Raw genomic sequence first — 14888 nt, forward strand, 5'->3', positions numbered from 1 at the left:
AACTATAGTAGTACTTATCTGTTATCTACTGTGTATCCTGTGCTTGAATGGCTGCCCCCATGGCTACACAGCAGCTTGTTTATATAAACTATAGTAGAACTTATCTGTTATCTACTGTGTATCCTGTTCTTTAATGGCTGCCCCCATTGCTACACAGCAGCTTGTTTATATAAACTATAGTAGAGTTTCTGAAGCAAACACACCAGTTTTATCAGTGCAGGGCAACCCTACATTATATTGTCATTCCTTTAAAACACTTTCAGGTTTTGGTGTTACTGTTCCTTTAACCTAATTCCTAGCATCAAATAATTTCTTCCTCTGCAAGTACTTTATGGTCAAACACAAATACTGAACAATGTCTCATTGATGACTAAATATACAGAAAAGTCTTCCATACTGTTAATCATGGATCAAGAGTAAGTGTTACTAATGGCACTTATGATTTCTTTGAGATGGATCTTAATGATACTAAAAGCTCATAAGAGAGAGGCCAATAGAAATGTTTCATATGCTGAGCCTGTGTTGGGCAATATACAGAGCCCTACCGAGTGATTAAAGTTGCCTGGTATGAAAAACAAGCTTGAACCAGTCTAGGAAAACGCTAATTGCATTGCCTTATGGGAAGAGTAAGTCAAGGCAAACATAATACTCTCAAAATAAATTGACATTGTTGTGTATTATATGGTATGGATCTTGCCTACAAGAAATTGAAACATTCCAAGAAAATTTCAAAAAGGCGCCAAGATGTCATTATATTATTTGCCATTATATGCTAGGAAATGAGAAGGTAAGGAGCTATCTGGGTCGGCAGGATTTATATATATATATATATACATCAAATTAATAATGTGAAATATAGGAATACAGTCATGGTAGGAGCTACTCTGGTTTCATTTCACCTTCAGAAACTGTGATTCTTTTAGATAACTAGTTAATAGGACAGACAGAAACAATAGAACAACTTTCCATCAGCTCCGCTTTCAATTCTTCTATAGAAATATGGAAAGGTAGCACGGAATACTTGCCTTATCTACTTATAGGTATGTATACCAGCAGACACACATAGAATGTTGGTGGGTTACCGTCTGCTCTGATTTCATTTACCCAACAGAAATCCTGTAGATATTGGAAACACTAAGTGGATGTCGGACAGGTTACTTAATCTGCTCTGTCTTTATTTCCCCTTTTTAGTAGAAATGTTGTATATAGACGGCCGTGGATTTGCGGTGAGGCCAACAGAGGTGAGTAAAAAGTTCTTACTCTCTATGCCTTTAAGTACAGAACAAGCCACACAATATCATATGTTTTTTTTGACTGACTTAAGAACACATGGCTCTAATTTATGGTCTTGATCTGGGACCTGCCCATGTTGTGTTTTACTACTGCTGACAATTCCTGATTCCCCCTGCCATTACAGATTTTTCACTAGCTGTATATGGAATCATAGGGGTTCCTCCCAGCGTTAGTGTTTATTATAAAATACTTTTGTTTGAAATTTGCTCAGTTGAGGTTCCCTTACGTCACCCTGCTTATCCAGATCCGTTTCCTGTGAATAGGAGGAGTTCTTGCCCTTTAAATAACAAACAAATGCTATAGAGATCCATCTGACATCAGATTAACATTATGCACAGCATGGGGACACAATCTTCCAAAATACCAGAACACACAAGACTCTCCAGGCTCTCCAATACAAATGCATTTGGCTGCCAAGTATTTTATGTCTGTTCAGTTTCTGTAAATACAAGGGATTGAGAGTAAATCTAGCATAAAGATTTTGTATTCAATATTCAGATGCATTTTAGTAAAGCCCACAAAACTTTTTAATATACAATTTAGCTCCATATAACCCTCCCTATAACTCCTCCTATTGCTCCATATAACCCCTCCCTATAACTCCTCCTATTGCTCCATATAACCCTCCCTATAACTCCTCCTATTGCTCCATATAACCCTCCCTATAACTCCTCCTATTGCTCCATATAACCCTCCCTATAACTCCTCCTATTGCTCCATATAACCCCTCCCTATAACTCCTCCTATTGCTCCATATAACCATCCCTATAACTCCTCCTATTGCTCCATATAACCCTCCCTATAACTCCTCCTATTGCTCCATATAACCCCTCCCTACAACTGCTTCTATTGCTCCATATAACCATCGCTATAACTCCTCCTATTGCTCCATATAACCCTCCCTATAACTCGTCCTATTGCGCCATATAACCCTCCCTATAACTCCTCCTATTGTTCCATATAACCCCTCCCTATAACTCCTCCTATTGCGCCATATAACCCTCCCTATAACGCCTCCTATTGCTCCATATAACCCTCCCTATAACTCCTCCTATTGCTCCATATTACCCTCCCTATAACTCCTCCTATTGCTCCATATAACCCTCCATATAACTACTCCTATTGCTCCATATAACCCTCCCTATAACTCCTCCTATTGCTCCATATAACCCTCCCTATAACTCCTCCTATTGCTCCATATAACCCTCCATATAACTCCTCCTATTGCTCCATATAACTCCCTATAACTCCTCCTATTGCTCCATATAACCCTCCCTATAACTCCTCCTATTGCTCCATATAACCCCTCCCTATAACTCCTCCTATTGCTCCATATAACCCTCCCTATAACTCCTCCTATTGCTCCATATAACCCTCCCTATAACTCCTCCTATTGCTCCATATAACTCCTCCTATTGCTCCATATAACTCCCTATAACTCCTCCTATTGCTCCATATAACCCTCCCTATAACTCCTCCTATTGCTCCATATAACCCTCCCTATAACTCCTCCTATTGCTCCATATAACCCTCCCTATAACTCCTCCTATTGCTCCATATAACCCTCCCTATAACCCCTCCTATTGCTCCATATAACCCTCCGTATAACACCTCCTATTGCTCCATATAACCCCTCCCTATAACTCCTCCTATTGCTCCATATAACCCTCCCTATAACTCCTCCTATTGTTCCATATAACCCTCCCTATAACTCCTCCTATTGCGCCATATAACCCTCCCTATAACTCCTCCTATTGTTCCATATAACCCCTCCCTATAACTCCTCCTATTGCGCCATATAACCCTCCCTATAACGCCTCCTATTGCTCCATATAACCCTCCCTATAACTCCTCCTATTGCTCCATATTACCCTCCCTATAACTCCTCCTATTGCTCCATATAACCCTCCATATAACTACTCCTATTGCTCCATATAACCCTCCCTATAACTCCTCCTATTGCTCCATATAACCCTCCCTATAACTCCTCCTATTGCTCCATATAACCCTCCATATAACTCCTCCTATTGCTCCATATAACTCCCTATAACTCCTCCTATTGCTCCATATAACCCTCCCTATAACTCCTCCTATTGCTCCATATAACCCCTCCCTATAACTCCTCCTATTGCTCCATATAACCCTCCCTATAACTCCTCCTATTGCTCCATATAACCCTCCCTATAACTCCTCCTATTGCTCCATATAACTCCTCCTATTGCTCCATATAACTCCCTATAACTCCTCCTATTGCTCCATATAACCCTCCCTATAACTCCTCCTATTGCTCCATATAACCCTCCCTATAACTCCTCCTATTGCTCCATATAACCCTCCCTATAACTCCTCCTATTGCTCCATATAACCCTCCCTATAACCCCTCCTATTGCTCCATATAACCCTCCGTATAACACCTCCTATTGCTCCATATAACCCCTCCCTATAACTCCTCCTATTGCTCCATATAACCCTCCCTATAACTCCTCCTATTGTTCCATATAACCCTCCCTATAACTCCTCCTATTGCTCCATATAACCCCTCCCTATAACTCCTCCTATTGCTCCATATAACCCCTCCCTATATCTCCTCCTATTGCTCCATATAACCCCTCCCTATAACTCCTCATATTGCTCCATACAACTTTCATTATTGCCCCTATAACCTCTCCATAGAGCTCCTCCCATAGGCCCATAGGATATGCTGTAACCCTCCTACTGTTCCTCTTCCTTCAGTCCCAGCCATCTGTATATCAGAAGAACAATTCCAAGGCGTCATTCCCTGCAGCAGGGAAACAGTTGCGGAACCCCAGCAGTGCTCTGGCAAGAACATCACATCTTCTACACATTAAACTTCCTTCCCCCTATTGTTTGGACAAAGCGTGTGATAAGTTGGAGGTTTCACTTCTATGTAAGCCATTCTGTACATGAATTCCCACCGGTGCACATTGATTATGGATATTCCCTGTCTCTGGATTCTCACTGCCTTCTGCATAATAAGCGTCTATCAAGTAAACAGTAAGTTTTACCAAAATCGTATGGTTCTGTTTTTCATTAGTCTGAAACTCTCTCCTCTAGAGGGAAAGAGAAAAAATTGCATTTTTGTTGTTATTGCTGCCGTGTTAAAGTGATGGATTTACAGTATTTGTGCGTTCCACTGAGCATGAGCAGCAAGAATACATATTATATACATGTATATATATTATAGCATGGATGTAAACCACAAAATAAAATGTTGCCTAATGTTATTCATGACTTTTTTTCATATTGAAGTTATTTATAAATATAACTGATAATGAAAGCAGTATCTGTATTTCCATTTCCGCACTGCTGTTTTTTTCTCTACCTTGAAACAACGTTTAACAAATAACTTTAAGAACATTTAAGGTTTTTAACTGATGAACAAAAATCACAGTTTCTTTCAAACGGTAATTTCATTTTCATTTTCATTTTGGGGTTTATATTCCCTCATCAGTGCATGGTGTAGGGGTTTGCTTGAGAGATTTAGGTGACTTCTCTATAAAGAAGAAGGAAAGTTAAAGGGGAACAAAAATGAAAATTGTACATAAGCTTCGTCATACTGAAATAAGAAACTTTTTAAATACAATCAATCAATCTTTCTGAAATAATCAAGTTTATCTTCACTATTCCTCTCTCAGCATCTGTTTCTCTTTATTCTGTCCTCATGCAGCAGTTGGGTGTCAGATATTCATTGACAGTTAGATCCAATATATCTTATAGGAGGACTCCTTTTGCCTAGAAGATGTATTAGAGCTCACCAGACATCATGTCTCTCTACATGCAGAATTTGTGCAAAAGGCAGTTATTTTGTTTGTACTGGAATCAGTTATTTGAGTGAGCTCTAAAGAAAGGAAGTCCCCCCCTATAAGATATATGTTGAGAGAGGGAAAGGGAAGATAAACGTAATTATTTCAGAAACAATCCAGCATATCTAATTGATTGTATTTACAAAGTTTCTTATTTCAGTATGATAAAGCTTATATTAAATTTTCATTTTCGCAATAGTTCCCCTTTAAAATCATTGGGGATGGCACCTTTCTCCGTGATTCTAGTCATTTACCTGTTACCCTGTTTTGCCCCTGCTCTTTTCATAAAAATGCACCAGCCCAGGGTCCTGTTTGCTGAGCACCATTCTGCCATCTTTTGTTATTCTCCCAAGTTTTCCCCTTCATCGGTTCTGGGAAGTCACATGTGCAGTACAGGAATCTCAGAAAAAGTTCTGTACTTTGCGTGTATGTGCTTGGCCCAAACCCGAAGAGGTATGCCAGGAAGACTTAATAATGATAGATAGATATATAGATGATAGAGAGAGAGGGAGATAGATAGATAGATAGATAGATGATAGAGAGAGAGAGAGAGAGAGAGAGAGAGAGAGAGAGAGGAGAGATAGATAGATAGATAGATAGATAGATAGATAGATAGATAGATAGATAGATAGATAGATAGATTGATAGATAGATAGATAGATAGATAGATAGATAGATAGATAGATAGATAGATAGATAGATAGATAGATAGATAGATAGATTAGATAGACAGACAGACAGACAGATGATAGAGAGATAGATAGATAGATAGAGAGAGAGAGAGAGAGAGAGAGAGAGAGAGAGAGAGAGAGAGAGAGAGAGAGAGAGAGGAGAGATAGATAGATAGATAGATGGATAGATAGATTGATAGATAGATAGATAGATAGATAGATAGATAGATAGATAGATAGATGATAGATAGATAGATAGATAGATAGATAGATAGATAGATAGATAGATAGATAGATAGATTAGATAGACAGACAGACAGACAGATGATAGAGAGATAGATAGATAGATAGAGAGAGAGAGAGAGAGAGAGAGAGAGAGAGAGAGAGAGAGAGAGAGAGAGAGAGAGAGATAGATAGATAGATAATAGATAGATGATAGATAGATAGACAGATAGATAGATAGATAGATAGATAGATAGATGATAGATAGAGAGAGAGAGAGAGAGAGATAGATAGATAGATATCATTAACTGGGGTAATGGGGTTGCTAAGACAGAGAAAGCTAGTAGGTTTGTAAATATGCTGAATGACAACTTTTTATTCCAGCTCGTTCAAGAACCTACTAGGAATAACTCTCTTTTGGACCTTGTAATAACTAATAATACTGAACTCATCTCTAACATTTGTGTGGGTGAGGGGCATTTAGGGAATAGTGATCATAACATGGTCTCCTTTGAGATTCTGTTGCAGAAGCAATTCTATAAGGGAGTAACTAAAACACTAAATTTCAGACGTGCAAACTTTGACAGTATAAGGGCATCTCTGCAACATATTAAGTGGGAAATGCTTTTCACAGGGTTAAAAATGGGAAGTCTTTAAAATGCTGCTTAATAAATATACTTGTCAGTATATTCCACTTGTAAGCAAGGAACGTCGTTGCAAAGCAAAACCTTTTTGGTTCAATAGAAGCGTTGGTGTTGAGGTGGGTAAGAAAAGACGTGCTTTTAAGGCTTTCAAGTTAGCTGGTACAGCCGAAACATTTATAAGGTACAAGGAGGCCAATAAATCATGCAAAGAAGCTAGCTAAAGCAGGCAAGCTAAAATTGCTATAGAAAAGGATATTGCAGCAAGCAGTAAAAAAAATCCAAAATTATTTTTTAAATATGTTAATAGTAAAAAAATTAAGCAGGAAGGGGTGGGACCCTTACTATCAGAGGGGGGTCAGCTGGTTGATGAAAACAAAATAAAAGCGCAGATTCTGAACTCATATTTTTCATCTGTCTACACATATGAGGAACTAGTAAGTGAAGGTTTCCTTCTTAACAGTCCCAATTCTAGTAATACAACTAATGATGCATGGTTCACACATGAAGAAATTCAAAAGAGACTAGAACATGTTAAGATTAACAAAGGTCTGGGGCCAGATGGTGTTCATCCCTGGGTACTTAGCGAGCTTAGCTCTGTGATTGCCAAACCTCTTTACTTAATTTTTCAGGATTCATTGAGATCTGGCATAGTGCCGAGAGACTGGCGAATTGCTAATGTGGTGCCTCTATTAAAAAAAGGATCCCGTTCTCAGCGTCAAAACTATAGGCCAGTTAGTCTGACGTCAGTGGTAGGAAAGCTTTTCGAAGGGTTAATAAAGGATAAGATACTGGACTTCATAGCCAATCATAATACTATAAGTTTGTGCCAGCATGGTTTTATGCGTAATAGATCTTGCCAGACTAACTTAATTTCTTTTTATGAGAATGTAAGTAGAAACCTCGATTCTGGGATGGCAGTGGATGTGATTTACTTAGACTTTGCTAAAGCATTTGATACAGTGTCACACAAAAGGTTACTGGTTAAATTAAGGAATGTTGGCCTGGAACATAGTATTTGTACCTGGATAGAGAACTGGCTAAAAGATAGACTATAAAGAGTGGTGGTAAATGGAACATTTTCTAATTGGACCAGTGTTGTTAGTGGAGTACCGCAGGGCTCTGTACTAGGTCCCTTGCTTTTCAACTTGTTTATTAATGACCTGGAGGTGGCCATTGAAAGTACTGTTTCTATTTTTGCAGATGATACTAAATTGTGCAGAACTATAGGTTCCACGCAGGATGCTGCCACTTTGCAGAGTGATTTGTCTAAGTTGGGAAACTGGGCAGCAAACTGGAAAATGAGGTTCAATGTTGATAAATGCAGGTTATGCACTTTGGCAAAAATAATATAAATGCAAGTTATACACTAAATGGCAGTGTGTTGGGAGTTTCCTTAAATGAGAAGGATCTAGGGGTCTTTGTAGATAACAAGTTGTCTAATTCTGGGCAGTGTCATTCTGTGGCTACTAAAGCAAATAAAGTTCTGTCTTACATAAAAAAGGGCATTAACTCAAGGGATGAAAACATAATTCTGCCTCTTTATAGGTCCCTGGTGAGGCCTCATCTGGAGTATGGGGGCAGTTTTGGACTCCAGTCCTTAAGAGGGATATAAATGAGCTGGAGAGAGTGCAGAGACTAAGTGCAACTAAACTGGTTAGAGGGATGGAAGACTTAAATTATGAGGGTAGACTGTCAAGGTTGGGGTTGTTTTTTCTGGAAAAAAGGCGCTTGCGAGGGGACATGATTAAATTTTACAAGTACATTAGAGGACATTATAGACAAATAGCAGGGGACCTTTTTACCCATAAAGTGGATCACCGTACCAGAGGCCACCCCTTTAGACTAGAAGTAAAGAACTTTCATTTGAAGCAACGTAGGGGGTTCTTCACAGTCAGGACAGTGAGGTTGGGGAATGCACTGCCGGGTGATGTTGTGATGATGATTCAGTTAATGACTATAAGAGGGACTTGGATGATTTTTTGGACAGACATAATATCAAAGGCTATTGTGATACTAAGCTCTATAGTTAGTATAGGTATGGGTATGGGTATATAGAATTTAATTAAAAGTAGGGAGGGGTGTGTGTATGGATGCTGGGTTTTCATTTGGATAGATGAGAGAGAGAGAGAGAGAGAGAGAGAGAGAGAGAGAGAGAGAGAGAGAGAGAGAGAGAGAGAGAGAGAGAGAGAAACCTTATTATGAGACCCTGGGCATGTTTCATGTCAAAAGAGAGGGGGGTAGGGAGTCAAGACATGATTTATTGGTTAATTAACATTAATTTGATAATTCCTTGTCCTCTGCTTATACTGGTTCTGACCAATCAACTTCTATTAGCATGCAGACTGGTACACAGGCCACTCTGTTCATATAAGAGCATCTTATTCGCTGCAAGAGGCACAGCGGGTGCCACCTTTTTGTGGGTGCTGGCATTAAAAGTGAGAATTTAAAGACATTGCTTTTGGGGCAGTGCTCCTTTTCAGCTGCTTATATCTGAAATTATCAATCTTTCTATTACTCCAGTAACTCATACTGTTGCCTCCATCTTTCTTCTTCTATCTGACCATGGCATGTCTCTCTAAAAGGAACCCTGTGTCTTCCGGTCTCAGACTCCCAATCAGAGACTCCCATTCAGACACAAGTCTTGTGAGGAAGAGGACATGTGCTGTATATACAGTAGAGCCCCCATTTTATGTTTTTCAGGGGACCAGGAATCAACTGGCAGATAGGCAGGTTAAAAAAAGTAAAAAGGTTGAACTTGATGGACGTGTGTCTTTTTTTAACCTAACTTATTATGTTACTATGTAATTATGTAAAATCCGGGAAAATGTAAAATAAGGGAAATGTGTTAAAGGATAAGTAAACCTTTAAAACAAGTGAATGTAAAATTGTAAATTGTAAATTTTGTAATTTACATTCATTATTTATTTTTTTTCTATTCCAAGATATTAAGGTATACGTGTGCTGTTAATATGAATTCATTTTGTTACAACAGCGCCACCTGCTGGTCAGTTTCCCAGTCTGACCACCAAGTAGTCAAGGAAGTTGTCAGGAGAAAGAAAGAGGTTGCTCTGATGTTCTTCTGCTTAGGAAACATGTGAAAGGTTACTAATTATTTTCCTAAGCAGAGGAACATCAGAGCAGCCTCTTTCTTGTGTATTCTAAGTTCCTTCTTGTGATATGTACTAGCTGGGGCCACGTCGTCTCGTCTCACTGTGTATTCGTATACTGCTGAGATGACAATAAAGTTTACTTTGACTTGAAAAATAACTTTCATATAGGGGAAAAATTAGGGAAATGTGCCCATTGAAAATTATTATAAATTTGTGAGACTATAAATAAAAAATGTAAAATGAGGGAAAAACGTAAAATCAGGGCACTTAAAATAGAGGTTTCACTGTATGTGCCAAGGATCATTCTGAGGGTTTGAACTTGATGGACTATTGCATTTTTTTCAACCCAAAATAACTACGTAACTATAATATTGTATAGCATTGGAAATGTTGGAATAGTGACAATTTTTTGTTTTAAAAATGTGCCCTACCTCTCAGAAGCCATGTTCTTGCCCGGGTGATAACAAGGATAAAACAGACTGTCTGCAAGTTTGGATTTATGGATTTGAATCATTAAACTGCATCTGTTCTATTAAACCAGCGGCCCAATGTCTGTTTTGTCTTATGCATTATTAATTTTCACTTTGACGTGCTCAGTGTCGGACTGGCACACTGGGATACCAGGAAAACTCCCGGTGGGCCCAGGTGTCAGTGGGCCTCTTGGGCAGGCCCGGACTGGCAATCTGTGGGTTCTGGCAAATGCCAGAGGGGCTGCTATAAGGTCCCATAGAAAGTCAGTATTTAGTGGGCTGGTGGGGCTGTTTGGGCCTCTATGTGGGCTGAGTGGGCCTCTGTGTACCTGAAATAACAGGGCCTAATTTAATTCTCAGTCCGGACCTGTTTGTGTCTAACTATTTGGCCTATTTCATGGTCATTCCCTATTTCTTTATGGGAAAAAATTCAACAGAGTAAGTAGATATAAACGACTAGTAGAATAAAGAGGCTGAGAGAAGAGAGGAGGAATAATAGTTTGGAAAGTGGGCCCACAGTCTAAGGTTTTCTGGTGGCCCCCTGGACATGCCCTTCTCCCATACCTTCCTTCTGAGATCTCCAGCTCTGCTCTGAGCCTTCTTTATGTCTCCTTAGATCTCAGTTATTTGTCTAACAAGCAGCCAAAAATATTCTTGCAACACTTAGAACCCATACCAGTTACCAACCACGAGTCAAAATGTGTTTGCTCATGTGCACTTTAATTGCAGGTGCCTTAAATACACAAACCTCTTCCCATCCAGTCTTAGATCAACAAATGAGCCTCTGGTTATTTGCAATTACCTTCTTTCTTTCTGCTCTGCCTTTTAATATTAAGCAATCCTTATATAACAAATTTGGGGCTGAGAGACAAGGCAGCTGCAGGCTGTAGAATTATTATCCTCTGTTTGCACAGCACCAACATCTTAGTCAAATAATATCATGAAAGGAAATGTCTTTTTAAGCACCTTCCCAATATGCAATTATTATTAATAAAGATATTTTTAACTGTAATTGCATATGAAAGCAGTACTTCTCTGCTCTCCTGATTAAGGGATAAACAAATACGCCTTTCAATTGCTATTACTTTTACTAAAACTTCTACCTAATTAATTTGGATGTGGAAAGCTACTGTATTTTTTATTATTCAAAAAGGTATTTTACATGGATATCCCCTTTAAAACGAACTTTAGTATGAGCTACAGTTGCCATTGTAAAACAGTTTGCAGTGGGTCTTTAGTTAGTCTTTAGTAGTGGTTTTAATCATAGACTGTAAAAATTAATACATAAGTATGTTAATAAATTTGCCCCTTGTAGTTGCTGGGGTCCCAGCATTTTATATTTAAAGGAGAACTAAACTCTAAAACTGAATATGGTTAAAAATGTCCTATTTTATATAGTGAACTTATTGCACGAGGCTAAAGTGTCAGCTTGTCAATAGCAGCAATGATCCAGGACTTCAAACTTGTCACAGGGGGTCACCATCTTGGAAAGTGTCTGTGACACTCACATGCTCAGTGGGCTCTGATTGGCTGTTGAGAAGCTAAGCTTAGGGCTCGTCACTAATTATCCAGCAGAAAATGAGCTTCCCTGGCTGTAATATAAGCTGATGCTACAGGTTTGCTGATTATTAAATTATGATGCTAATTGCACTGGTTTCTGTGCTGCCATATAGTAATTATGTGTCTTAATCACTAATCAGCCTTATATTGTGACATTTCTATTCTATGTGTACTGTATATTGTGAGTGGGCCCCTAAGCTCAGTAAGTGACAGCAGCACAGAGCATGTGCAGTGAATCAGCAGAAAAGAAGATGGGGAGCTACTGGGGCATCTTTGGAGACATGGATCTTTACTGCTAAAGGGATGTGGTTGCCTTGGGCTGGTACAGAAGCACAAAACATCATGTACAACATTTCTACCTACTTCTTTAGTTTTCCTTTAAAGTGGAAGTACACTCTATTTTTTGTAAAGCGAAAAAAAATGTAATTCTAATCCATATATATATATATATATATATATATATATATATATATATATAATATTAAATTAATAAATTAATTAACATTTGTTATGGTTTTAAATTAGTTTTTTTCCTCTCTGCTCTCTGCACTGCTGACTCTGATCTTTAGGTAGAGGACAGGCAGAAAAGGAAAGCAAATAGCTCAAACACCACATAAAAAGAAGACCAGGTTCAAACTATCAGATAAAAACAATGACTACTATCCTTTACCAGCATTCTAAAAGTTAATTCTAACACGAGTCTCGGATGTTATCCTTCCCTACCCATCCTTAAAATTATAGTTTTCGACTCCAGTCAAATGCTGGCAGCGAATAAAAGTCTTTCGCCTGAAGAATTTATAATCATACATAACTATATACATAGCAGTGGGTGTAAATCTTCATTATTCTCCACCAATGGAGAACTGTTCAAACACAGAAACACAAACATTAGGCCCAGTTTTGCCAGAGGTGGAGCATATACAAAATGTTGTTGCACTGTGGGAGAAAACCTAGAAAAACAAATTGTGGACATACTCCCCCCATGGAAAAACCAGAATGCATATACACTTCACTCCTGTTCAGGTTTGTCCTCTTGGGGTGGGCAGGTAGGAGTCATCATGGCATCAGTTTAATCCGGGGGCCTAAGCTGCCAATATATGGATGGATGGAGCTGTGGTAGAACTGAGTGGATCAGGGGCAGGATAAGGTAGACCAGGGGTGTGGTTATTTGGGTGTAGGGGTTCCCCTGATTCCTAACAGCAAACCTGCTCACATCACATACTCCCAGGGAAACTTTGAGGATGGGAATCAGCCCGAAAGCCTGAACACACTTCTCTGGTAACATGCCATAAGCAAGAAAAGGGCTACTTAGTCACTTGCATGGCCTAATACTCCGGGATTGCACATTCTGATACAAGTTGGTGACATGCCAGGGGCATTCATGTATGGCCAACCTCCTGCCCCTCATAGATGCATTTCTGCCAAACACAGGTAGTGCTGCTTACAGAGAGTTCTTTCTATTTCCATTCTAGGAGCGGAAAAGATTGCAAGTGAATGTAGAGATGTAAAATTAGTGTGGGAAACAACCACTTTAACACAGGTGCCTAAGACGGAAAATACTACGAAATGTGATCCAGTATCGACTAAATCTCACGTTTTGACAGTATCTTAAAAAATCTTGGGAGCTCCAACCTGCTGAGCTCCACACAAACCAACGGGCACATTATTGTTTGTTTTAATTGAGATCTCGACTGGAATTCACCTGCAACTTTACCATAAAAGTCTATGTGAACTTTGGGCTATCCCTGAACATTTATGATCTATAGACGAAAAATACCTAAATGGGCCTTCTGGGCATGTTCAAAGGTGATATTTTTTTTCTATATGCAACACAACTGGAATTCTTGAAGGGTATAAAAGCACGGTGAGCATTGTAAGTATTCCAAGATGACAAATGGAACACAATGCATAACTAGAGATGGGCGATTTTGTCCGACAATTCGCCGGCATCAAAATGGGCACCGGCGTTAAAGTTGACACCGGCACCCATTAAAGTCAATGGGCGTCCATTTATTGTTGCTGGCATCTCAATGGGCGCCGGCATCAGAAACCGTCGCTGCCGGCAAAAACTTTGACGCAGACATCGAAACCGTCACCAGCATCCAAACTTTTTTTTGGACGCCGGTGAATTTTCACGGCAAATTTGAGAATTTATTTGTCAGTGTGAAACTACGCAAATTCGCACCTGTCGAATAAATAAATACTTACCTAAAACCCCGGGCCGGTGCTCCTATCAGCAGAAATCTGAACCGGCCTGAGGTTATACAAGTGAGCACCACGGAGCGATCCTCTTCCGGCCTCTTCTTTCTTCAAATTTCCCGGGGCAGACGCATGCGTAGTAGAACAAAATAGCGACTTTTTAGTTAAAGTTTGGCTTTTCGTTCTACTGCTTATGCGCAGCTACGTGAAGAAATAGGAAGATCGCTCCGTGGTGCTCGCTGGAATAACCCCAGGCTGGAGCAGTTTTCTGCTGATAGGAGCACCGACCTGGGCTTTCAGGTAAGTAAATACAATCACTTGGGGGTGCCTAACATTTGTCACCCCCAAGTGCAAGACGACTTTCCTTCTCCTTTAAGGGACTGCTGCCAGATAGAGCTTTATTCAAGTGTCCTTTGTCACCCAAAGCTTGTCGTGGTTGGACCAGTGATCCCCAACCAGTGGCTCATGAGCAACGTGTTGCGATGTTGCTTCCAGTGGCCTCAAAGCAGCTGCTTCCATTTTAATTCCTGGCTTGGAGGCAAGTTTTGTTGCATAAAAAACAGATGTACTGTCTCTTGTAGACGTAAAGTCCACATAGGGGCTACCAAATGGCCAATCACAGCACTTATTTTTCAACACCCAGGAATAGTTTTCATGCTTGTGTTGCTCCCCTACTCTTTTTTGCATCTAAATGCAGGGAAGGGAAGTGAAAGTTTGGTTATGGTTGGCCGTTCCACTGAAGAATTTATAATGATACATGGACTGTATACTGTATATAGCAGTTGGTCTCTACACATCCCTAAATCTTTATTATTATTCACCAATGGAGAACTGTTCAAACAAAAGATTATCTTATTCATAATCCTTGTCTCTGCTTATTCTCAACTAATTGTGT

The 14888-nt window shown here is 39.5% G+C and overlaps 1 protein-coding gene across 1 annotated transcript in view; it reads left to right on the forward strand.

Annotated features, from left to right (window-relative positions):
* The first annotated feature begins 4066 nt into the window (after positions 1-4066).
* The window catches only part of icam5.S (intercellular adhesion molecule 5 S homeolog), a 38799-nt gene continuing 27977 nt past the window's right edge, over positions 4067-14888 (forward strand). Inside the window, exon 1 of the mRNA XM_018256283.2 lies at positions 4067-4308. Within this exon, the coding sequence (XP_018111772.1) occupies positions 4218-4308 (91 nt within the window). The 5' untranslated portion in view covers positions 4067-4217. The remainder of the gene's footprint in view (positions 4309-14888) is intronic.

The sequence above is a fragment of the Xenopus laevis genome, chromosome 3S, assembly GCF_017654675.1.
Source record: "Xenopus laevis strain J_2021 chromosome 3S, Xenopus_laevis_v10.1, whole genome shotgun sequence".
NCBI lineage: Eukaryota > Metazoa > Chordata > Amphibia > Anura > Pipidae > Xenopus > Xenopus laevis.